A 25,511-nucleotide genomic window follows, 5' to 3' on the forward strand; every position below is an offset into this window, starting at 1 on the left:
TTAGCTAGCCTGGAGCAAAATATTTATAAGCAACTGTAAGTACAGGGCAAGTTACAAAGTGTCAAAACTGATAAAATACAATCCATACCCCATTACATGTCCAACAGAACAGAGACAAATGGGAAAGCAGAGCTACAAATCTAAACATAATTACAACAAGAAAAAAGGAACCACAGAAACACCACCTCATCACACACCAGCTGCAGGAGGCAAAGCAATTTTGGTGGCTCACAGGATTGAAGACACAGAGTAAATCTGCCTTTGAAAAGAAAATTTGCTGCATGTTTATGTGAAATAAAGGTTTCATTTCTGAGGCAAATGCAATTTTTTCATTCACAAGGTCATCCTTAAAATTAGGAACAGAATGGTAAAGGAATTCCCAAAAAAACCTCACAGAGCAGAGGAGCAGCAGCCTCATTTTTCCTTTTATTCCCCATTCTTGCCATTCTACTCACATATTCCCAGGCAGTGAATAACCACAGAATACAAAAATAAAGCCACAACTCTTGTTTTCTATTTGCTCCTGCAACACAGGATGCCACCACACCATTCTGCTAAACCATTCACTTCCAAAAATGAGGATCCTGGGACCTCCTGTCTGTGCAAACACCTCTCAGGTGTGTGGTGTGTTAGGCCATTCCCACTGCAGAGCTGGATATATCAGTGCCACTTGCTGCAGGTCAGGGTTCTACAATGGAGGGATGCAGAATTTGGGATGGGAAGACACATCAAATATTCAGCAGATAATTCTGAGGGCTGGAGCTCAGTATCTCTTAAGGCAAGAGGTGGTGGAGAAGGCCCTGAAGACTTCATGGCACAGAAAAAAAGCAATAAAAAATTGCTAACAAATCTCTTACGAGTGGGTTTTTTCCTAGCAGATTAAGACTTTTGCCTTAAGACAAGGGAGGTGGGATGGAGCACAACAGCTGGTGGAGGTGGCAAGGCACAAGCTGCTGGTCCATCCCCACCCTGTTTCATGGGCAAACACACAAATTCCAGGGCTCACAATGAATCCATCCAAATAGCATCCATTTGATATTCATCTGTGCTCCTATCAAAATTGGCATTATTATGGCTTTATTTATTCCTTTTCAAATAAACAGGCTTAAAATTCAAATGTTAATAGAATGCAGGCAGCTAACAGCACTGATCCTCCAATCCTCCCCAGCTCTGAACAACAATGAGATGCTTATGAAAAACAACTCTGATTTCAAATTTAAAATTATTTCCACTCTACACAAACCTGATGTTCCCATTTGGTCTCCAGGGATGAATTTCTGTTCCATGCAGAGGAAAATATGCATGTGTTCCTTTCCCCAAGAAGCTATCCCTGCCCTTTCTAGGGTTCTCCATCCTAATTACAGCTTTATATTCCTAACATGTATTGGATAAGGGAAATATTGCCATATCATTTCATCAACCAAAATGAAAATTAAGCCCCACAGCATTTATTTGGGAGCTTGAAGAGATTTTTTACAATATTTCTGATTGTTGGCTTTAGTACTGCATAAATGTTTACTCTGCCTGAGCCTTAAGAAACACTAAATTATCTGCCTTGTCCAAGCAAGCTCCATCCTTGATTCTGCTGGGATGTTTACCCAGAGTGTTCACTTGATAGCAACTGCCTGAGAGAGCTGAAAGCAGCCAGTTCTCACAATCACCCCAAAATAAAGAGCATCCTCATCTCAGAGCAATTAAAAAATCCCTCTGGAAGATGAATTTTCCATCTGCAAGTTCTACAATCTCTCACAATTTTCTTTTTTTAAATCAAAAGTGCCAGGATATTTGGTATATTTGGTTAAAAACTCCAGGCACTGAAGTCAAGATCACTTGAGAAAGCTGATGCTTACTTTTTGAAAGATTAAAAATAAGCATCTTGTCCTGTGCAGCAACATAAAGCTCAACACCACAGTTTGCAGTAGGGCAAGAAATAAAACTGAGATCAAGTATAAAACTCCCATCAATTGATGTGATTACAGCTAACAATAAGAAACAATCCCAATTCCTGAATTATTTTCTATAATAATTTTTTTTTAATAGGATATAACAAAGCAGCCCAGAGGAAAAAAAACCCCACATTTTATGTTTGCTTATTTTTATTACTTTGGAGTTATCATGATGCTCTAGCTCTACAGCTACAAGGAAATCTGTAAACTGCATTTATGTTTCCAAGAGATAAGCCAAGCTTACCTTAAATTCTTGCTCAGAACAGCTCTGTAGTTACTTTCAGAGGTTGAATCAATATCCTTGGACAAATGAAACAGTTGGGGCTTTTTTTCTAGAACAGAATGACCAATCTACTTTTATTTATGCCACAATTCATAGGTGGTTTTTTTAAGCAGAAGAGTCAACAGAGAGACTCCACTTCCAACCCAAAACAGGGTTCATTCAAACTGAGACCATCCAGGTCAGGTGAAAAGAAGAAATGCAACATTCTTTCAACAGTTACATCAGTTCTGGCTTGATGTGGGTATTTGATTTCCCCAAACAATGACCCTCTGCCTGCCAATCTGCTCTCCAAGGAAATTGAGACAAGCTGTCCACCCCTGGCCTTTCCAAGCCCTAGATTTTTCCAATGCAGATAAGAATTGCAAGATCCCAACTCTTGCATCCTTTTTCTGACACCAAAAGGAGAGAACAAAAATAACTGCTCCTGTTTTTTAGCCCCCTAATTAGCTGATGATTCCAAGACTGAAAGCACTAAGCAGCTCAGCCTGGGGAAAAGGGACCTCCCACACTTGGGTACCCCCAGCACTGAACTTTCTGAGGATCTTTTGGGGATCCAGAGCAGATAAAACACTTGAAGCAGCACTTTGATGTCAAAGCTGGCCTTGGCAGCACAAGCATGTGAGAGGGAGAACAGTAATTCAATAAGCCAGTGGGTGTTTAATTTTTCATCAGAGAAGGGGTCACAGGCACTTTTTTGAACAATTTTACTAGGACATGTTAAGCTCATGAATTAGTGCAGAATGTCAATTGTAAATTTAAATATGCTGCTATGCAGGGAGATCTTCTGAAAAAAAAAAAAAATTGTATTTAGGAGGCACTATTTAGGCATAAAAACTCCTGCAGAGACTGGCTGAGATGGAGTCACTAAGAACTCAAAAGAGCTTTCTGGAGCTGTGTGTTTATTAAAAAGCCAAGTTTGACGCTGCCAGAGCACATCAAGACATCCTGACCCAACAGATGCTGTAGGAAAATTCTTCACCTGTTCCCATCTCAGCCCCTGACTGTCAATTATCCCTCAGCCCTGCTCACTCAAGCTAGAGCCAACAGCAGAGGAGTGAGGGTAACAGCTCCCCGCTCTCCTGTCTCCATCTTCTTGAAAGGATTGGGAAGAGGGGAAGGAAAAATTAAAATGAGGAAAAAAGCACAACAAACCCAATGGAAAGGAAAAGTCAATATGCAAGGGAAAGGGTGAAGCAATCAGGAAGACAGAAATTCACCACTAACACTGAGATTCATAAACCAGCAGGAAAGAAAACCTCACAGCTTCAACCTGCCTCCACCAAAATCAGTTATAATTTCTCCTTCCCAGAGAAGCTGAGGCTGCCCCTAGATCCCTGGAAGTGCCCAAGGCCAGGCTGGATGGGGCTTGGAGCCACCTGGGACAGGGGAAGGTGTCCCTGCCCATGGCAGGGGTGGCACTGGATGGGCTTTAAGGTCCTTCCCAATGGGAACCATTCTGTTATTCCATGAAATTTGTATAAGAATAACTCCTGAAAGGGTGCCAGGAGGTGCATTCCAGCTGAGGAAACACCTGGATCCCCTCCTTCCCCCATTTCCAAGACAGACCAAACAGCTCCTGCTCTTTTCCCCTCCAAATTTTCAGCTTACCGAGCACAATTTTGAGAGAAAGGATTTCACACCTTACTGAAGTTATTAGCCTACCAAGACACATAAATCAGTTTTGGGAAAATGAAATCTAGCAGCAAAAGTAATTTGTCCTCAGGTAGGAGATTGGGGCAATATTTGATCACATTAATTTTGCTGGAGAGGAACCACATTTGTTTCAGAGGACGATTCAAATTGATGTAGAGTCTACCAAGTATCAATCAATGCAGAAACCTCAGCCACAGCCCAGCAATTTCTTTTTAACTGTCACTGCAGTAAAGTTCCACCTCTTCCTAAAATCCTCAGCCCTGGAAATGACCAATCCCCAACTGCACAGCTCTGACTGCACCCAGCCATGGCTCCGGGATGATCAGTGACATCCCTCCCCTCATGGGCTGCTTTATTCTGCCAAATAATTGTACTGATTTTCAGGGCTAGGAAGAGAAGAAGATGCATTGCAAACACACAGGCTTTTAGAATTAGCTTAAAAAAGCGTTTTTAGAAATTGCAACTGGATTATTTATAAGGATGTAGGACAGTAGCTGGCTTGGGCTTCCCTTGAAGGGGAGACAGGAGTGTTTACATCCTGGGGAAAGACTTTGGTGCCACTAAACTGACAGAAGAAACTTTGCAAACTCAACAGCAACCCCAAATGTCACCTGTGAGCTGAGTGGCCAGAGGATCTGAGAGTGGATGGCTCCAGCCACCATGAAGCATAGCTTTGGAGACACACTCATTTTTCATTTGTATCCAAACAGAGTAAACTGGGCCCATCTGTTGCAGCAGCACTGAAAATAGCACCTCCAGCAAGGCTACACTATTTCCTTACTACTTCAGACTGTCAGACTCCAGCAATGCACTGCAGGCTTCTAGGAGGCAGCTATAAACTTGCACAGAAACAAATGCCAAATCCTGCTTTTTCCTGGTTCAAGCTTCCCTTCCCCCACTCAAAATGCAGCACATTCCTTGAGCTTTTCTACCTACAAAACATTACAGTAAACCCCAGCCATGAAAAGCTCCCTAAAAACACCTCCAGAGATGTCAAGAGGTAATTCAGAAGAGCTGTAAAAATAAAAACCAACCAAAAATCTTCTCACCCCTTATTGAGGATAACAATCCTGCTTCACAAGCTACTTCTACCCTACTCAGAAGTGTGAAATTTTCTTTTTCCAGTTGCTATTCTCAAATAATCAGGCTGCCTTTGCAAACCAGCCACTGCAGCAGGTGCACCAGAGCACAGGTATTTCCACACTGACTTGAGGAGCAAAGGATCATCAAAGAACTGTTGGCAGAAGGGTAGAAAACATAACATGTCTGCCTTTTCCTATAAAAAGTTACAGCCAGCAGGAATGCATCTGCTTAATGGCCTGACTCATTTAACTTGCCTTGCACAATCTGTGGCCACAGGGCATGATTTCCCTGAGAATTCCTAACTTTTCCACAGAATGGAGAGACTCTCCTTGAAGCTTCATCTAACAGCAATCCACCTGCATGTACCTCACAAAAAACAAAAAGTATCTCAGAGTAGTCACATTTGAGAAATGTTTTTGGCCCACTGAGCTCTAAGAAAACCAGTGTTAACTCCTAATGGATAAACATGAAAAATTAATTCTGGAAGAGAAAAATTTAGAACAAAGCAAAAGCCTCCCTAGGCTGACAAGGTGGCAGGTTTGAGTTACCTGCAGATACAATTCCAGCTCCAGAAAGAGACAAAGGTTTTTTGAAGGGTGACAGACAGTGGATTGTCTCAGAATTTGATATGGTGAAGTCTGAATTCCTCTGTGAAAAGGAGGGAAAAGACTTGTGAACTCCCCCAAGAACCTGAATATCACAATGTGGTAATTTCTCCTCAGCTGAAGTTGCCTTTTAAACAGAAACATCATTTACAGCCACATCTTCAAGAAAAATGTTTCTTCCTGGCCAAAGAGTCATGCTTTGGTGGCTTTCTTTTCTATACAAAGAAATTTTAAAATACAAACTTACTGAAACAAACAAAAAATTCACAGCACCTGTGTTTCATTTACAAGGTGGAGATCATTTGGGAAATCAGGAGAAGAGTACAGCATTGCTTTCCCCCAAAAAAGGAAAAGCAGATCTGAATCACTGCAGCTGCTTTTCTAGCAACACATTGTTGGATTAGCTTGAGCTTCAAAGAGGAGCAAAGAAGATGGATAAGCCAGGCTAGTGCCTTTTGCTTTTAGAACACAGCCTGAGGGCTCAGTTTCAGCAGGAAAAAGCCAGCAGCAAACACTTGGCTCCATCCAAGATGGGCAGGCAGGCAGCACACCTTAGGTACCTGGCTGGATCACAACTGAGATTTTTGTGACTAAAACCCCACTGCTCTTCTAGCTCCCGAAGCAAAAACGCCAGAGGTGGGAAGTTTTCACCGAACAAATGAAAGCACAGAGATTCAAGTGATGGTACAGAACACAGCTGGTCCATACAGACACTGGGGCTGGTGTGTGTCAGCACAGCTGCTTTGTCTGCATCACAGACAGGCCATGAATTCTGCAGCCACACACATTCCCTGGGCTCATGTTTCAAGCACAGGTCAGCTGCAACTTTTCTTGTCTCAAACCATGACCTTCTTCCTTGCTGTCTACATGAGGATCTAAGATTCCACGTCACAGAGCCAAAGTAAGAGAAACTGTGGTGTTGTGAGGTCTTCAGGATGAGGCGAGAGATGAGAATTTGACTTTATGTTCTCAGAATGTTGATTTATTATTTTATATTATATTAAAAGAATTTACATACTAAAACTATACTAAAGAAAGTATATCAGAAGGTTAGAAAAGAATGATAATGAAAGCTCGTGACTGACTCCTCAGAGTCCAACACAGTTGATGGTGATTGGTCATTAATTAAAAACAATTCACATGGAACCAATCAAAGATGCACCTGTTGGTAAACTATTTCTAGACTACATTCCCAAAAAATCAGATAGTTATTGTTTTCATTCTTTTCTGAGGCCTCTCAGCTTCCCAGGAGAAAATCCTGGGCAAAGGGATTTTTCAGAAAATATCATGGTGACAAGAAACAACTAGGAATTTTAGCTTGAAAGACCTTGGAGACCCAGAAAAAGAAAATCCCCAACCCAAAGCTTGTGCTAGCCTCAGAACAAAATTCCAAGATACAACCATCAGTGCTTTGGTTCTTCCAACCTTGTCCCGCCCCACAGGCATGGACAAGGAGCTTTTCACATGGTGGGACTACAATTAAAAGCTGCTCTCAAGAGAGGTTAAATGCAGAATGCACAGAAGCAAACTCCATGGCAAGTACCTCTGGGGATAAGCAAGTCCCTGTACTCACAGACAGGGCAGCAGACAAACAGAACCCAGAATTTACTACCCAAGGACTTTTCAGGTAAGTGCACAGAAGCCACAGTAAAACGATTCATGATCTAAGAGTCTGGTTTTCCTCTTTTAAAGTACCTTAAATCTAAAACTAAGAGGTGAGGCTGCCACAGGCTTTGGATGGTGTGTGCTTAGGGAGACAAAGTGCCTCAGGCTCTAGTCTCTTTCTGCTATGAGCCTGAGTATTTTTTGCTTGAAGTGTCAAATGCATCACCCTAAAGATAAATATTCATCCTCAGCATTTCAGTACCAACAAAAGACATGGAGAATTATTTTGGACAAGGACATGGAGCAAAAGGACAAGGGGGAATGGCTTCCTACTGCCAGAGGGCAGGGATAGATGGGATATTGGGCAGGAATTGTTCCCTGGGAGGGTGGGCAGGCCCTGGCACAGGGTGCCCAGAGCAGCTGGGGCTGCCCCTGGATCCTGGCAGTGCCCAAGGCCAGGTTGGACATTGGGGCTTGGAGCTGCCTGGGACAGTGGAAGGTGTCCTGCCCATGGCAAGGGTGGAACTGGATGATTGTTAATTGCCTTTCCATGATTCTGTGTTTAAGAGGGAGCCACACCATTTGCACCATGCTTTTCTTAGAATAATTCAGTTTAAAAAAGAAAGGCAATATTCATCTCAAAGGTGTACAACACCCAAAGACCTTGGGTAACTGTTTCCTGCTAAATTAAACCAAACAACACCATCTCAACTGAAGGCACATCTACACCAAGACACTTTTTCAGTGGCACCCCTTTCAAGGTCCCAACAGGAAATCACAGCACCTGGAATTAATATAATTAAGGTTATTTTTATTGTTGTACCCAAGCACCCTCAGCCCCACTGCACTGAGCTGAGTTAAAATATTTGGCCCCAATAAGTCAACTGGGAACTTGGGAAGAAAAAACCAAGTATTTCCATATCCCAGCTCACTTCAGGAAGCGTTACTGCAGCAATTGCAACATCATGAAACAATGTGTTTTTTTAACAATAATATGATTGCTACAGAACTTATTTTGCTCAAGAAAATAAAAATTGTTATTGCCACAGCTGAGACTAAATAAGCTAATGGCTCCCTCAGCTATCACCTGAAAAAAATAACATTTCTGAGATGCTGCATCAAATGATCAGCAAGTCCTGCAGCCTGAGGACAATGGGATCATCTCTCCTCAAACTCTGCCATAAGCTTATCCAGGAACCTGCAGGGAGAAGTGACACAGCCACCAGTGACACACAGGGCACTCCAGAGGGTCCCCAGCAGGCAGACAATAACGATGGAATCAAGGCCCATCATTCTTTTTCCTCCAGGGCATGGCATTTCAGCTTCCTTAAGCTGAAGGAAGGTTCAGGAAGCATTAGGGAACACCACAAAAGTTGCTGCAGGAAATGGGTCCATACTGGGAGAACAAGCCACTTCCACAAGGAAATAAAGAGGGGTTACATGAGCTTAAGATTCACTGTGAACACCTTCCACCATCCCAGGCTGCTCCAAGCCACGTCCAGCCTGGCCTTGGGCACTGCCAGGGATCCAGGGGCAGCCACAGGTGCTCTGGGCACCGTGTGCCAGGGCCTGCCCACCCTCACATGGAAGGATTTCTTCCTTCAGCACAACTTTGCTCACTGCAAAAAAGGGCAACTCATTCACCTACAGCTTTGAGAAAAGCCCTAAGAGAACTCTCCAGGACAAGAATAATTCCAAACAAGGTATATTAATCAGCCAAATGATGAACACACCAGCTAAAGCACCTGAGAGCAGGGAGTTGCACAGCCCAGCACTCAGCAACACCATCCTCACCTGTGGTGTATTTGCTCCCAGTTTGCAGGTCAAGAGGTCACAGGGAACACAGGGAAGTATTTCTCAGCTGGGGCCTGCTCTAGAAATGAGAAAGAAACAATAAAGATCATAACTTTGTGCTGCACCCAATTTCCCTCCTGGCAATCATGCCCTGCAGTGCTCACACATATCGACCTCAGGAAATGCATCTCAGACTGAGCCAAAAAAAGCCAGGAGGAGGAGGAAAATGGTCAACAGCTGAATGAAGGAATTAAAGATAAGCCAGGCCTTTAACTCAAGCCCCAGCTGGCAATGAGGATTCTAAAGGAGAAACCTACAAAATTCCTGCCTGATTTGACCTGCCCACTCCCCCAGACCCAACTAAGCACAGCCAGGTTTACCATCTTTCCCAAGCAGCTCATTAAACTACAGGCAAGTACAGAACACATAAATCACATTGTGATAAACATCAGGCATTTCTATGCTCTGAGCAGTACATTAACTCAAATTCACCCTAAAGGTTTTCCGACACAAACTGCACATCAAACACAGCTGGGGCCATTCAGCGCAGTTAAAGCTTTAAGGAACCTCTATCAAGAGAAAGTAGTTAGACGTGAGCTCTAACAACACGGCCATAACTCACAAAGCCCGGGCAGCGCCACCGGCGATCCCACAACAGCAAGAAAAGCGACCAAAGCCTGGCTGCTCGCACGGTGGGAGCTCCCCAGAACTCCCTGCAGGGCCCCTTGGGGCCGAACCCCGGCGGGACCCTCCCTCCTCCGAGGGCCGCCATGGAGCCCAAGCCCCGCGGGGTCATTTCCCGGGGGGAAGGCACAGTGTCACTGCGGGACGGGGGATGGAGCAGCCAGAACAGACACACGGGGCTCAGGATGCAGCCAGATGCAGCTGCATCCTGAGCCCCGTGTGTCCCGGAAAAACTGACTGTCCCAGGCAGCAGCTCTGTCTTAGCCCCAAGCCCCGGGACCCAGCCCTCACTACCGGGGCCTTGGAGTCCCTCAGCTCCGGGAGGCAGGACCCTCCTATTCCCGGAGCCTGCGACTCCCCCTTGCCCCGAGCCCCGGGAACCCCAGCTCAGCCCGCGGGACACCCCTCAGACCCCTGGCCTAAGCAGACCCCATATCTGGACTGCCCCGAGACCCAGGAACCCCAGCTCAGCCCCCAGGCTCCCCTCAGACCTGTGGCCTAAGCAGACCCCACATCCCGGGGCCTTGAACTTCCCCGTGCCTTGGGAACCCCCCGTCACCGCCCAGTTCCGGGCTCTGGCATGCACTCAGCCCGGGCGCCCATCACTCCCAAGGCCGGGAGCACTGCAGCCCCGGCACCGTGGACTCCCCAGCCCTGAGCCGTCCCCTCTCCGCCACCTCCGGCCCCTCAGGACCCCGCTCACCTCAGACTCGCCGCCGCTCCCGCCGCCCCGCCCACCGCGCGCGCGCGCTTCCGGGGGCGGGTCGTGGGGGCGTGACCGCGCCCATGGTGGGCGTGGCCTCGGCGTTTGCCGGGCGCCGTGAGGGGCGCGGGGGTCGGTGCGGGTTTTGGGGAAGTCCGTGCGTGTGTTGGGGTTCAGAAACCTCTTTGTATAGGTCAGGAGAGGCTTTTATACAGCGCGTGGTGAGTGTTCCTACGGGTCCTGTGTGTAGAGGCTGAGGGGATTGGGTATAGGGCCTTGAAGAGTGTGTGCAGGGCCTCAGGGGCTTAGACGTACTTGAAGGCCTGTATATAGGGTCTCAGGAGTCCATATATATATATACATGTGTATATTTTATATATATATATATATGTATGTATATGTACATGTGTGTGTATATATATATATATTATATATATTATATATATATATATATAGGTTCTGTGAGGTCTGTATATAAAGTATATAAGGTCTGAGGGGGCCCACCTATGTATAGATAGATAGATAGTCTGAAAACTCTGTATGTAAGGTCTGAGAAGCCCATATAGACAGACAGAGGCTCTGAAAGGCCTGTGTATAGGTTCTGAGGGGCACATATATGTATTTATAGGTTCTGTATATAGTGTCTCAGGGGCCCAGATAGACAGAGGCTCTGAAAGGCCTGTAGATAGAATCTGAGGAGCCCATATACATATACCTATAGGGCCCTCAAGGCCTATGTACAGTGTACAAGGAGCATATTTATAGGTCCTGAATGGCCTGTCTGTAGGGTCTGAGGGCTTATTACAGGTCCTGAAAGGCTTCTATGCACAGTAAAAGGAGTGTCTCTATAGGTCCTGGTTAGCAGCGCTGAAGGGCTCATGTATAGGCCCTGAAAGAGTGATATATGGGGTCTCAGGGGCTTTTAGATATCTATATAATAGTAGAATGTTAAGGGATTGGAAGGGATCCTAAAGATAATCTCATCCCTGTGAGCAGGGACACCTTCCACCATACCAGGCTGCTCCAAGCGCTGTCCAGCCTGGCCTTGGGAACTTCCAGGGACAGCCACAGCTTCTCTGGGCACCCTGTGCCAGGGCCTGTCCACCCTCAGAGGGAGGAATTCCTTCCTTCTCCAGGGCTATGGGTAGGTGTGGCAGCAGCTGTGGCCGTGCCCAGGAATGGGATGGCAGCAGGAAGGGAAAGTGAGAAAAGCACGCCTGGGTCATGTGCACCTCGGCATGCAGATCAGAGGGAGGACTCACTGCTGAGGAGGCTAATTTTAGCTATTTTAATTTTAGTTGCTTCCAGATGCCTCTTGGGCTGGCTCTCCTCAGGCTTTAATGTACCCCCCCCCATTAAAAAACCCATTTTCCAGAGACATAAATAGACAGTGATTGCTCTTGAGGAATCCAGGAGGCTGTTGAATCCTGACACTGCCCTCCCAGTGTCACTGGGGATTTTTAGGATGAACCTTTTGGCCAGGCTTAAGGGGATCCCAGAGGCTTAGAGGGGTCTCTGTGTGGCTGAGGTCTGGCCATCTCCAGCTCCCAAAAAGGGGTGGGAGAAGCAGCCAGCAGACACTGGCATGTTTGGGTAGCTCAGGTCTGAGTTGGGATGAGCCAGGGATTGCCATCCTGCCCAGTCCAGGGGAATTTCCCCCTCCTGTCCTGTTACTCCATGAGAAGCTGGGCAGTGCTCAGCTTACAGAGGGTGGCCAACACCATTCCTTTATTGGCAAGTAGACTCTGCCCCCCATCTCAGGGCTGTGCTGTTTTATCTGCAGTAACCTGGAAACACCAATGTTTCTCCTAAATAAAAGGTGATAAAAGGCACTTGGACCTGGGATCCTCCTGAATTTCCTCCTCCACCCATGCCTAATGCACCTGCAGGATTTTGCATCAATCTCCAGGTGTCCAATTCTGCTGTATCACAGCCCTGGACATCTGTAGGGGCAAAATTGGCTAATCCAAAAATTAGAGAAATTGACGAATCTATGGACTAAAAGATCATTTAGGTCTTTTTCTTCCTAGCTGGGTTATTTAATCCAGGAACTTTGGGGCATGGGCAGGTTTTCCAAAGTGATAGCTTTGCTATAGCTTATCTCATACTCACTTTCTCTTACATCAGTGTTTTATTTGCAGGAGGGAACAATCCATGCCTCTCTCAGCAGTGTCAGGATGGTTGATGAGGGTTTGAAGCTTAGGTTTTCCACTTTCCCACTGCAATGATATTAATTGCAAACTCTGGTGTGCTTCTCTCCAGCCATTCTTCTCAGGAGCAGCTTTCCAATATTCAGCCAGCTGTAATTACGAGCACCAGGAGAAAGCCTTGTTAAATACATTATTTTATTTAGGTTTTTCAGGAGTGGAAGATGCTTCTAGCAGGAGCTATTTGACATGAAATGACAGGGTTTCATTTTAGTGCCAATATCCTCACCCCTCTCTCTCCCTACACCTTAGGGAGCCATTCCCTGCTGGCTGGTTTAATTGCCTGGGGTATTGATTGCAGGGCTCACATTTAATTCCCATTTTTGTGCTTTGTAATGAGTGCCCACACACTCAGCACGGGTTTGCTAATGAATTTTTGGTCTTTCTGCTGCCCTCAGCCTTTGCTCAAAGCCCATCTTCTCCCACCTCTGTCAAACATTCCCTGGAAATGTGTAAACTGTGCCAAAAATTTTTACTTTCGGTCGTTCCCAGCTCCTCTTTAATGACAAATAAATATTTAAATCCAGAGTGTGAATGGCTGGAGGAGCAGGGAAGAGGAGAGAGCTGGGGCAGGGTCTGCTTGCTGTGCCCATCCCTGTCCCCCCTCAGAGCTGCTGGCACTGATCCCTCTAGGAAAAGCCATGAGGAGGAGAGCACAGGCTCATCCTAAACATGTCTGTGCTCCCCCAGGCAAAAATAAGATTTGGGGTGGGTAGGTCACGGGGAGAAGAGGTGGCTCTGCCCCCAAGGGATCTTCCCCATCCTGGGCCTTCCTTCCTGCCCCTTTCCTGCCTTTCTAATCTTTCCCAGCTCACCCAGGCTGCATTAAGCACAGTTTTGCCATTTTGGGGATTTGAATCCCACTGTGCTGGGATGCTGGGAGCTGTCCCAGGGAGAGGCTGATGTTGCAGAGGGAAACCCTGGCTGGGGTCCATGAGGTGACTCCTTTGCTGAGATGTGTGGGGGAACATCTTCCACTGTGGAGTTATCACCGAGGGCTTTGCTACTTGAAATCCTTGTTCTGAAGCATTTTTCCTTTCTCCATCGGTTTTCAACGTCACAGGAGAGGGAAACCCAGCAAGCAGGGATCAAGCAAAGACTCTGTCTGGTCTGAGCAATGAGCTGCTGCTGCTGCAATTTTTCTCCTTGGTTTTCCAAGAAAATGCAAATAATCATTGAAATGCTAAATGTGGGAAGTTGGAAAGACAGTGGGTAAATCCTTCCAGAAGGACACAGTTGAGGCTTCCACCTCTTTTCCCAACCAACAAAGAGAAAGAAGGGAAAGCTCATGCCTGCAGGAAAAATCCAACTAGAAATGAGGATTGAGGTGGAGCATTTCTCAGGGACAAACTCCAAAATGACATTGCTTGGAGGAAAGCTTAGAACAACCCGTCAGGACTTGTGGAAGGCAGCACTGGAGGGAGGTGGGGAGGCAAAAAGGAGTGTTGTGATGGTGTGGGTGATGCTGAAGCACATCTGTGTCATCCCATGACTTGGTCGTGCTCCTCTCTGTATTTTTAGAAACACAGAGGGATAAATAACAGGGCTCCAGAAGGAGCTGCCATCGGTGTTGTAGTAACTCCCAGGCCAGAGAAAAAAGTCTTTTCTAAGTAAAGTAATCCAGGTACATCATCTTCCAAAAGAAAGCTGAGCACGGATTGCTTATTTAGCTTAGGTGCTGCAAGGTCTGTGCTGGCAGCCCAGCCCACCGTGTCTGCAATACATATTGTGTGTATAAATATAAATAAATAAATAAATAAATAAATAAATATGTATGTACACATATACACACACACACACACACATATAGATGTATATCCAGATATTTTTTTTATCACATGCTTTTCTTACCCTTCACTGAAACTGCTGTTGGGTGGGGTGCCGGTCTGACCCAGCACCCCAAATCCCTGTGCCACCCCTACACTGTATCCCTTGTGGTATTTTTGCTGCACCCCATCTTCCTGCAGCCTCTCCCTGGTGATCTCCCCTTCCCGGGGAGCTCCCGATCTCCCGGCACCCCCTCCCTAGTGCTCCCCACCCACCAGCACCCCTTTCCCGGTGCTTCCCATAGCCCGTCCCTGGCTGTTCCCCCTTAGGGCCCCCCCCGCGCCCCCTCTTTCCACTCTCAGCCCCGCCTATCACTGGCCCCGCCCCTTCGACCACGCCCACAACAGGCCCCGCCCCGCGGCAGCCCCGCCGAGGAGTTTCCCTGCCCTCAGGCCCTCGCGCAGCCCCGCCCACCGGCCAATCGTCTCTCGGGGCCGCCCAATCCGATTGGCTGCGCGCGCCCCGGGGCCGACCAGAGGGGCGCAGCTATTGGCCAGCGACGCCGGCTGGCCCCGCCCCGTCTCTCCCCGCCCCGCCCGCCCCGCCCGGGCGGCAGCAGCACCGCCGCCGCCGCCGCCGCCGCCGCAGCGTGGGGCGGCTCCAGCGGCGCGATGGCGGCCACGGCGGGCAGAGCGCTGCCGCTTCTCCTCTGCGGCCGCCGCCCCGCCGCGCTCACCGCCGCCGCCGGCCGCTTTCCGGCGCTGGGCCGGCGCCGCCAGCAGCAGCAGCAGCGACACCGGACGGTGAGTGAGGCGGCAGACGTGTGCCCTTCAGAAGGCGGGCGCGGTGCCGGCGGGCGGCGCGGGGGCCCCGGCTCCGCGGCTGCTCCACGGCGGTCTCGCGGCGCTTCCCGGGCCCCGGCTCCGCCAGCTGCGCGTTTATTCTTAGCACCGTCACGGGTGAAACTTGAGCGCGGCAGCGGCAGCTGAGCTCTGCCGGTCGCGCTCCGGCAGCGGCTCGTGGCCCGCCCGCCCCGCGCAGCTCCGGGAGCGGGCGGTGCTGCCGGCGCTGCCCGGCGTTCCCGGGCGGGGGTCGCGGGGCGCGGCCGCCAGGTGGCGCTGGGGGCCGCCGGGAGGGGAGGGGGCGCGGGGGGCGCGGAGCCCCCGCCGGCAGCGGTGGCACCGGCACCGAGCCGAGCGGCCAGCGCAGCGCCTCTGTCCCGGGCTCTGCCTCTCCTCCCTTCTCTTCCCGCCCCCCTCAAGGTCAGCCAAGGGAGAGGCGCTCGGGGGGCTTCCCGAATGCCGGTCGGTGCGGCGGCTGGCGGAGGGACGGGGGCAAAGGCAGCCGGGCTCTGTGCGCTCCCTTTTCCTCGGTGGCTTTGCCAGGAAAAGGGGGGACTGGCGGCACACGGCTTTGCTGTGTCTCAGGGCGGAAAAAAACTGTAAAGGCAGCAGGTTGCGTCTTGGAGCTCGAAAGATTTGCTAAAAATACCGGGAGGGTTTTTTTCCCTCTTTTTTTCTTTTTAAACTAAGGGAACAGCGTGTAACCGTGGGTTATCCTTCTGGTTTTTGCCACGATGTGTTTTAGCGCTGCCTCTAAAAGAGCTTCTGTCGAAGGTGTGCACCTGTCGCTCCCTTGTTTTGCTCCTAACAAGTAATCACGGAACTCCGGGGAGCCACCCGAAATCGTGGATTAATCCGGTGGCGGAGCGGGCTCTGGAGCAGCGGATCCACGGCTGTGCTCCCTCGGGTGCTGTTTGAAGAGTTGTTTGTGCCGGGTACCCCCAGGGTGCCGCTCGTTCCTCCGGCCCTGCCGCTGTGTTCTGGCAGCGAGGGGATTCCGGAGCTTCCGTGCGGATCGGGTGTCTCCATCCCGGCGGTCCCGCATTGGCAGCGCGCTCCTTCCCACGTGTGAGGTGTGACTTGTGGGTTAATCCCGGCACCTGCTCAGGTGTGGAATGGCCTTTCCAGCGTCCCTAATTAATATTTGAGCTGTCTCCTTCAGCGGTGTGGCCCTGGCAAATAATTGGTGTTTGTCTAAATTTAAATTGACCTTTGCGATTGATTTAACGGAGACTCGGATTCGGGCTTGCTTTCACTCCTTGGGCTAAGTGGAGCAGCAAACGTGTGAGAAAATTATAAGAAAAAAAACATTAAAAAACCGTGAATCTCCTAAGCTTGCCCAGGATACTGAGTGGAGTGACTGAGGTGTGGGCATGTTAAAATCCCACTGTCAGAGCTGTCTCCTGCAGGAGCTTTGAGAAGGAGGAGGATTTTGCTCCTGTCCTGGGGACTGATGGTTAGAAAGCCCTCCTGGCTTTAGTTGGGCTGTGCTGTTTGATTTTTGGCAGCCTGGCTGCAGTGTTGCAGTCATTGGGTTTTGGGGTTTTTTCAATAGGGAGGTTGTGTGCAGATTGGTTGGGTTGAATCCCTGAGAACTGAGAGATCAGGATCCTGGCGGATCCCTCTGGCAGCATCTGTGATGTGCCTGTTTATCCCCTCACAGCAGAGATGAGTTATCCTTTCCTTCACACTGCACTTGAGAAACTCTGCAGAGCACTGAGAGAGAGCAGCTGAATCCTGGAATAAGTGATCTGCCAGGAGAAATTGAAGGAACTGGAGCTCTTCATAATATAGAGGAAATTGAAAGGAAGTGTTTCTGAAAAGGGGAAGCAGAAAACCAGACAGATCCTCGTCAGGTGGGGGGAGGACTGGGCTCACAGTGTGAGCAGAGGGGTTGGTTAGGTGCTGGCAGACTTTACTGCCAGTTAAAGCAGTGAAATGCTGAATTATTTCCTGGGAAGGCTGTTCAGTCTTTGTTATCAGAGGTGGTTAGGACAGGTTAACTCACATCAATCAGTTATGGCTGATGAAGAATTGATCCCTCTCTGTCATGGGACTGGGATGTACAAGCTTCCTGACACCACAGATTAAATTAGGAAAGATGTAGGAAGAATTAGTATAATATGGGTGTAATTAATAGAGTGTTTACATCAGGTGTGTGTGTGCAGTGTTGTTTTTAGTACCATCAATTCTACTTGGGTACTTCTCAGGATGGCTGGTTTCTCACAGGGGTGATAAATTAAATGGGCTTTCTTTGAGACAGGGTGGAAATGCTAAATGGTCTTATGGATGAGTTCTTTCAAAAGCAATATAAATAATGCTGGAAGAAACTGCACCAGTAGACCAGATTGCTGTGAGAGGACAGAGCTGTAAAACAAATAAAAAAACCCCTCCTCCAGATGGGTGAAGTGCAGAGGAGGAGGTTTCAATACCACCAAATGGGAGAGAGGTGAGGAGGTGAACAAATACTTGGATTAGGAGGGAACAGTTGGGAGTACATCACTACTGGCTTGAGTGAAGCATTCACAGCTTGCTGGAGAGTTCTGGATCCTGGGGGAGCTGGGGAAGCTCAGTGGGCTCAGCATGGAGATGTTCCCACAGGAACAATCCCGTAGGGAGAGGACCACGAGTCTGTCCCCAACAGGCTCACAAGGGGTGAGAGATCTGGGGAGGGGGATGCAAGAAACTTGAATGAGACGTTTGTTCGTTCATCTTGGAGTAGGGATGAGCAAGAAGAAGGAGGTTTTTACTGATCCTTGTAGATTTCCCCTCTGAGTGGGGTGGTGGTGTGCCTTTCAGGATGGCTGGGCAGGGTGAGGAGGTCTGACCATGGAGCAAGTGGGGCTTGTGCATCCACAGCGTTGGAAGGGTGTGCCAGAGCTGAATAAATGAACTTGGAGCAGAGATATCAGAGGCTGCATCTCTTTCCAGTCTCCCTGTTTGGCTACACGCCCGTGAGGGGGGAGGAAGCCAAGTTCCCAAATGTGTTTGCAGTGGAGAAGGTGCTGGGGTGGGCTGGGGGTTGTGATGTGTGAGAGGCCACATGTCCTGTTGTCCTCTGAAGAGCTTGGAGAGAGGATTAAAGTGGGGCTGTTCCTCAGGGAAAACTTCCTTATGGAACAAGGGAAGGCCATTGCTGTCTCCTGCTTGTCCCAGGTGCTGTGGAAGTTGAGGGTCAGCTTGCCAAGGCCTGGAAAAGCTTCACAAGGAAGCAAGCTATAGATGGTTTTCAGTGATGTGGGCAAAATACTTAAATGAAACACTCAGCTTTTGTGTGTTGCACACCTAATCCTCATGGCTTTCTTCCTGCAGAGATTAGAGGCTCCTGTTCCTGCATTTCCTGGTGCCTGTAGCCAGGGGTTGGGTTGTGTTGGATTGGAGTGTAATCAGCTGCTGCAAAAATACCTACAGAAAATCAAGGGCTTGGCTGTGTGTGCCATTCCTGTGGTGTTCGTTCTAAAGTTCTGGGCAAATCAGGAATATTGACTCCTAGTGCCTTCTTCACAGCCTAAGAAGGAAAAAAACTGAGCCCATCTGAGCCACAGCCAGATTTTGAGTAGGTATTGGACAACCTGCAGGTTTGTCCTTCTGCTCCTGATGAGAACCAGGCTTACCTGTGCTGATCCATCCTCCAAGCCAGGCAGGATTTTTGGTGCAGGTGGCTCAGGTTTGAGGATGCAGTGGAGACTGAATCCTGCAGAGGTCTTGCTCTGTGCCAAGAAGAGAAGAGAAGCCTCAAGAGGAGGATGCAGGGGACATCCTGCTGCAGCTGTCCTCTATTCACCATAGATACAATGTGTATTTAGTGAGGTTTTTCCCTCTGCAGCCTTGACTTCCAGAGAAGCTGTAGCTCAATAGTGTGGTCATAATTTCCTGTGGGACCACCTCAAGCCCTGAGGGTGAGACACGAGGAGTTTTTGCCTTTTTTTTTTTTTTTTGCCAGGGCCAGGATTAAATGTGTGAGATGGTGTTTCTTGTTGGGACTCAGATGTTTATTAGTCCTTATCCATGTCACAGTCTCACAAACCCTGAGTTCTACAGCACTTCCCTCTAACAAACTAAAAATGGAGCCCCATCTCTCTGTCTACAAGGCCTTTTAAGGATAAACTGTCCAATTGGGAAATGAAACCTAAATTATTTTTACTTTTAACCCAATAACCAACCACCCATGGCCTGCAGAGTGGACTTTTTTATCCAATTACACAAAATCACCCAAACCCATGGAGAAGGAGGTGAAGAAGAAGATGAAGAAGAAGGAGCAGCCTCTGCCCCAAAACCTCCATCTTGTTTATATCTATTACTGTATTCTAAACCCTTAAACTCTGAGTTTCCCACCCTGAGATACCACACCCTTCTATCCAAACTCCACACCCACAATCCCAGATTATGGCAAGAATTGAATTCTGCCATTCATTTAGATGGAATTAAATTCTGTTATTCAATTTTGGAAGCTTCTCCACAGCCTCAAGTCAGATGCAGTGTTCTCCTGGGGGTCAGTGCCTGGCAGCACAGAAAGTCCAAAATTCTCAGCAGCCAGGGCTCCAACACCTCAGTGTCACCAAAGCTGAAGTTTATTGTCCCACTGCTGCCCAGCCCTTGAAGGAAATGGTCAGCTGAAGCTCAGGCAGTGGCTGCAGGGATGGTGGCACTTGGAAGACCCTGGGTTGTGTTTTTGCTGAGGATGGAAGCTGGCAGACTTGCTTAATTAACTGTACTGCTGTTTTCCTGACCTGGCATACTGCTGATTGTGATTTTCCTAAGGAATGATTAAAAATCTGTGCTAAAGGAGATGACCAGCAAATATTTTTGGGTGGATGAAATTGGCTAAAATCAGAGAACACACTTTCAGGGCTCCCTCAGTGTGAAAGAGAAGCACAATATGAGGACTAAACATTGGTTTGGGGTTTTTTTGACAGTGATTTGGTGGTGATACCATTTTTTATTTATTATTTATCTCCTGGGAATAATAAAGACTTTGAATCTAGGGTCTCTGATGGGAAAGGAAGTTAGAGTGGAGATCAAGTTGATGCTGTCACTAATATAAAGATTTCAGGGCAGATCTGTTTCCACAAGGGGAGTGTTTCTCAGCTGTGCTCAGACAGGAGGGGTACAGCTCTCCTGAGCAGAGCCAAGTCTTAGAAAGAGAAGGAAACAGAAAAGTTACTCTTTTTCTGAAGCTGTTTTAAGACTCATCTGAAAGAGAAAACTTTCTGTGAGGTTAGGCTCCACCCAGTCTGCAGGGCGAAATAAAAGTTTATGACTTAATTTCTGATTTGTGCTATGAGTCACCAGTTTGCCATTCTATAAAACAGCATCGAGCTGACTCAAATATGCAATTCAAATTATTCTCCTGATTGGATGTCTGTGGAAATGCAGAGATTGTTTTAGATTTGGGTGGCTTGGTTTTTTTAAAAAATAATTATTCATTTATTGCAGTGTCAGTTGGTGGTCAGCCACTCCTCCTAAAACCCCAACTGCTGCTTTTTCCTCCTGTGGCTTCTGGTAGCACGAGGAACTGTACTAAAAAATTTGAAATTTGTTGAAACTAGATGAAGCTGTGCTCACCATGGGGGCATACTTCTTATTTCTCAAGTGCTCTTGAGACCACCTGTGCTATTGCTGGTGGGAATTTCATCACATTTTCACTTTCCCAGTGCAAACTACAGCAGTCAGGCTTTAAGGGCTATTTTGTCCTTGAGTATTTAATGCAGAAAATGAAACGAAACAGCTTGTGCTGTTAAAGATTCTGCAGAGGGCTTTCTCCCTGTTAGTAAGGTCTCAAATGGTCATCAAAATGAGATGTCATCTTAATGAAGATGAAAATGTGCTGCAACTTGAGTGGGAGGTGGAATTAGTTTCCAGCAGGACGAGCCTGTGGGGTATGGCTTTTGCCTGATGTAAAACACAGAGCATGTCCACTATCTTTTTCTGCATTCTTGGCAGCTCTTGAGGAATTAGGAAATGTAGAGCTCATTCCAGCAATTTGCTTTTGTTGGCTTCCCCAGGAGGAAAGGACTGCCGTGCAATGTGGAAACTCTCAATCTCTGACACTCCCTGTTGGAATAATTAAAAACTCCAATTGCACTCAGATTTGTAATTTGGGAAGGATCTACAAGGGAGCAACCACCATAAAAACCAGCTCTGGGTGATTGTCAGTCTTGTCTTAAACCCTCATTTTCTCCTGCCCAGACTGACTCCTGGTGGTGCTGAGCTCTTTTGGGTTTGCAGCTGAAAACCTGCAGAAGGAGCAGCAGAAGGATGTTTGCTGGCCAGGGTGCAGATTGTGAGATGGAATCAGAGTAGGAAGGAAATTAGTTCTGGCAGATTGTTGTAAGGGGAAACAGTTATTCATTCCACTCCAACCATTCTTTAAAAATACATCCTCATCATTTAGCCTCGTCATTTTTCTTAGATGTTTGGACTTAAATGAGAATGAGTTTTCTGCCTGGCAAAGCAACTCCAAAAATGACAATTTTAAGTACTACTCTGACAAATGAAGATATTAAGAGAAAATGGGCTGCCCAAGATAGCACAGGAGTGATGTGGGATTTTTTTTTTCTCAATTTGGTGTTAAAAAGAAATATCTGGGGTCTGGCTGATGGTTTTTCTGTACAAGTTTTCCTGCATGGATTCTGTTCTGTCATCATTCATGCTTGCCTCTGAGAATAATTTGAGATCCCACGTCCCGCTCGTGTTTTCTGCTTCCAGACAAAACTCACACACTGTGACTGTGCAGTGCAGCAGCAACCTTTTAATAGTCATTTAAATTAATTGGAAGCCTGTCCCAAACATCACAGAGATTCCTGGTGGGGGTGAGATGGGAGGCAAAGCTGGCAGCAAAAGTTATTTTCTCCCCGAAATAACAGCGAGCTCAAAAACAGCAGAGATTTCCCAGGGGGAGAAGAATGTGATTCCTTTTTTGGAATGAAAATGCCCTGATTTACCATGTGACTTGGGAAATCCTCTCGGCTTCCTGCAGAGGGGGAAAGGGTGAGTGGAAGGTTTGGTTGGAGCCTGGCAGGTTTGTGATGCACCAGGGTTCCCCTGGGTGCCTGCTGCTTGCTGCAAGGCTATTGCTGTTAGCCAGGGACTGGTTCCTGAGCCAGTGACAACAGAAATTTCATTGTCTAAATATTGAGTGGATTGGATAATTGCACTCCTCATTGCTGTGTGGTTTCTCCCGAGTTTGGGGGTGTTGTATTTAAGTGCAGAGTGGGATCCTTGCCTTGGAATTTGGTGTAAGGGATTAGAGGGAACCAAACCCAGCCTGTGTGTGTTGAGAGAGAGGAGTTGTTCCATGAGCAGTGTATATTGCTAGTGATGAAACCAGCTCCAGACACTCCCTTCTGCACAAAGGGAATGTCTTCAAAATTGCTCCCTGCTCAAGGTGAGCTGCCTGGGAAACTCTGAGGCTGGCTGTGGTCAGTGCCCTGCCTCACACAGGGGGTCTGGTGCTGGTTTTGAGCCTGGAAACCACTGCAAGTGCTGAGACATCCCTTCCTCCTTGCTGGGCTGGGTGATGTGAGTCTGATTGCTAAGTAACACAAACTGATGGTCCAAAACACAGCTCTGGCCTGGAGCCAAAAAGCTCTGACCACAAAGTTGAAAAGTGCTAAGACGGGTTTTATTTTAAGGCTAATTTTGTCCAAAGACAAAGACTGTGACTCAGATTCACACATGTTCTCGTGGAAAAACAAATCATGGTTTGGAACCAGCCACTCACAGTGTGTGTGGGAGCGAGCATTTCCATATTTCCTCTTGGCATTTAGTGCTCCAGAGAGTCATTCTAAACAAATAGTTTCACCAAGTACCTCATTATTGAGCAGGGCAGGATGTGACAACACACAGATAAGGTTTTTTGAGCTGGCAAGGAAGTCAGGGTTTTGAGAAGAGCATTGATACTATGCAAAACTGATATTATGTGAATTGAATACTTGTTATTGGTATTGTTATTGGTATTCAGTGAATTCAATACATTTATACTATGTGAAATGAATTGTTTTGTAAGTTGTTGTGTTTGTGAATGTCCCAGGATGAGGGAAGAGAGGAATTTGACTCCATGTTCTTAGAAGGCTGATTTATTATAGTATGATATGATATAATATTAAAAGAAATTATATACTAAACTGTAGAGAAAAAAATAAATCAGAAAGCTAGAAAAGAATAAATAATAAAAACCTGTAACTCCTCAGAGAGCCACTCATAACTAGCTTTAATTAGTCATTAATTAAAAACAATTCCCATGTTTGGATAACCAATCTCCAGACCACATTCCAGAACAGCAAAACATGGAGAAGCTGAGGCTTCTCACCTTCCCAGGAGAAGAAATCCTGGTGAAGGGATTTTTCAAAGAATATCACAGTAACAGTAAATAACATTTTTAACAGATGTTGGGATTGTTTTTCACCTTTCCCCAAAGGTGGGCTGTTTCTGGTGCCTGTCCCTGTACACCATTCAGGTTTCCTGTGCCCAGCAGCTCCTCTGCTTGTGCTGCATTGTTGGTTTTTTTCCATTTGCAGGCAGTGGCACACCCGTGGCATCCTCTGCAGGATGCCCTCCTCTCCCAGTGCCAGCACACTGGTAACACACGGCTCCAGTCTGGAGCAGCACTCAGGGCTCTGCATCTGGGGCAGGGACTTTGCTGGAGCTGCTGCTTTCCTGACCTACTTCTTCATGGAATAAAAAACTGCTCCTGGTGGCTCAGAAGAGAGACTTGGGCTTTTTTTGAGACATCAGACTCCAGTTTGATGCAGTCATCCTCCTCGAGGTTGTTCCCTGAACTATTCCAGGTTCAGTGGAAAGAAAGCACAGGAACACCTCTGCCTAGAGCAGTGTGGCTCTGGGGGTTGGAAGCAAGCCCTGTGTGTTCCTGAGTGTCACTGTGATATTTTATGAAAAATCCCTTCACCAGGATTTCTTCTCCTGGGAAGCTTCAGTTTCTCCCTGTTCTGCTGCTTTAGAATGTGATTTGGAGAATGGTTTACCCAGCATGTGAATGGTTTTAATTTAGTGACCAGTCACAGCCAGCTGTGTTGGACTCTGAATCCATCACAAATGTTTTATTATCATTCTTTTCTAGCTGCATCCTTTATAGTTTTATTATATAATTTATTTCAATATAATATCATATCATAAAATAATAAATCAGCCTGCTGAGAACTTGGAGTCAATTCTCATCTCTCACCTCGTCCTGGGGACTCTCACAACACCTGAGGAACTGTTTGTTGTTGTGGTCAGCCTGATGTCATTAATTTCTCCTTTTGTAGAGGGTTAGCTGTGTCACTGACTCATCCCCAACACTGTATCTCCCCTTTTTCCTTCAGTTTGGGGCGTTTGGCAACACTCAGAACTGAACTGCTGTGATTAGCCTGACATTTTATATAATGGAGTGCACCAGAGAGGGCTGTTTGTTCTTGGAATTACAATGTCAGAGCAGCACAGTAGTTTTCAGGGCAGCCTTTTCCATAATTTGTGTGCATTTCCACTCAGATGGAATCACAGGAATCCCCTCCTATTCCCTGGCTATCCCTGCAGGGGTTTCATGGCACTGCCAGAGCTCTGCTTGCCTCCTGCAGGAGCTGAGGATGCTCCAGGCAGGGTTCTGACTCACAAACACTTCCAGCCTTCCTTACAGAGTGGAAATGGATGGCCTGAAAGCTGAATTCCTGCCCTAGCTGTGCCATCCCACTGAGGACCTGCAGACCCCCCTGGCTGGGTGTCAGCTCTGTGTTATCTCCATTTCCTTGGCTAAAAAGTTAAGCCAGCCCTTCTGTCCTTTCCACTGAACACCCCCCAAAAACCCCTCTTCTGATGGTTTTCTGTTAATGTATTTTAGTGTGCTCCAGCTCTGTTACTCTGCCTCCTCCAAGCTTTTCTAAAGAAAAGTTATAAAAAAATAATAGTGAAGCTTTCAGCCTTACACTGTCATGCTTTCCAGTTTTATAATACCAACCAGCATCCCAAGAGTTGCTTTAAGATTAGGCTAATTTAGTTCTCAAGTGTGTTTCCCTTTTTTTGCCATTTGTGAGCACGGGGTAGTTTAAAATGTGTATTATTTTGGCCATGATTTGCCTTGGAAAAAGCATTCTCTGGAAGACTTTAATACAGTTATTTAATAGCTGTAAATAACAGAGCTGCTGGAGAACAGCTTGGCTGACCACTGGCAGTAATATGCATGAAACTTATTTAATCCTAAGTGATTAAACTTGAATTTTATGGGTTGTGTTTACAGCTGCAGTTCTCCAGCTCTGATTTCATCTCTGTGCTGCTTGAACCTTAATATTAATTTTCAGTCCTGGTGATCCCTGACTTGTGTGAGGCTTTTCCCATGGTCAGATCT

The 25,511-nt window shown here is 47.2% G+C and overlaps 2 protein-coding genes across 4 annotated transcripts in view; one reads left to right on the plus strand and one right to left on the minus strand.

Annotated features, from left to right (window-relative positions):
- The window catches only part of MICU1 (mitochondrial calcium uptake 1), a 90,731-nt gene extending 80,321 nt beyond the window's left edge, over positions 1-10,410 (minus strand). For 2 of the 3 annotated variants that reach the window (XM_018923902.3, XM_018923897.3), the window contains exons 1-2: positions 10,357-10,410; positions 8,970-9,048 (exon numbers count right to left, since the gene is read on the minus strand). The gene's annotated coding sequence lies outside the window, so the exon portion shown is untranslated. The remainder of the gene's footprint in view (positions 1-8,969; positions 9,049-10,356) is intronic. The other variant, XM_030241199.2, reaches the window with a different exon arrangement.
- A 4,521-nt stretch (positions 10,411-14,931) lies between these two features.
- Positions 14,932-25,511, plus strand: part of MCU (mitochondrial calcium uniporter) — an 84,638-nt gene continuing 74,058 nt past the window's right edge. The window contains exon 1 of the mRNA XM_050976502.1: positions 14,932-15,133. Within this exon, the coding sequence (XP_050832459.1) occupies positions 15,002-15,133 (132 nt within the window). The 5' untranslated portion in view covers positions 14,932-15,001. The remainder of the gene's footprint in view (positions 15,134-25,511) is intronic.

This window comes from Serinus canaria, chromosome 6, assembly GCF_022539315.1.
Source record: "Serinus canaria isolate serCan28SL12 chromosome 6, serCan2020, whole genome shotgun sequence".
In the NCBI taxonomy this organism is placed as follows: domain Eukaryota; kingdom Metazoa; phylum Chordata; class Aves; order Passeriformes; family Fringillidae; genus Serinus; species Serinus canaria.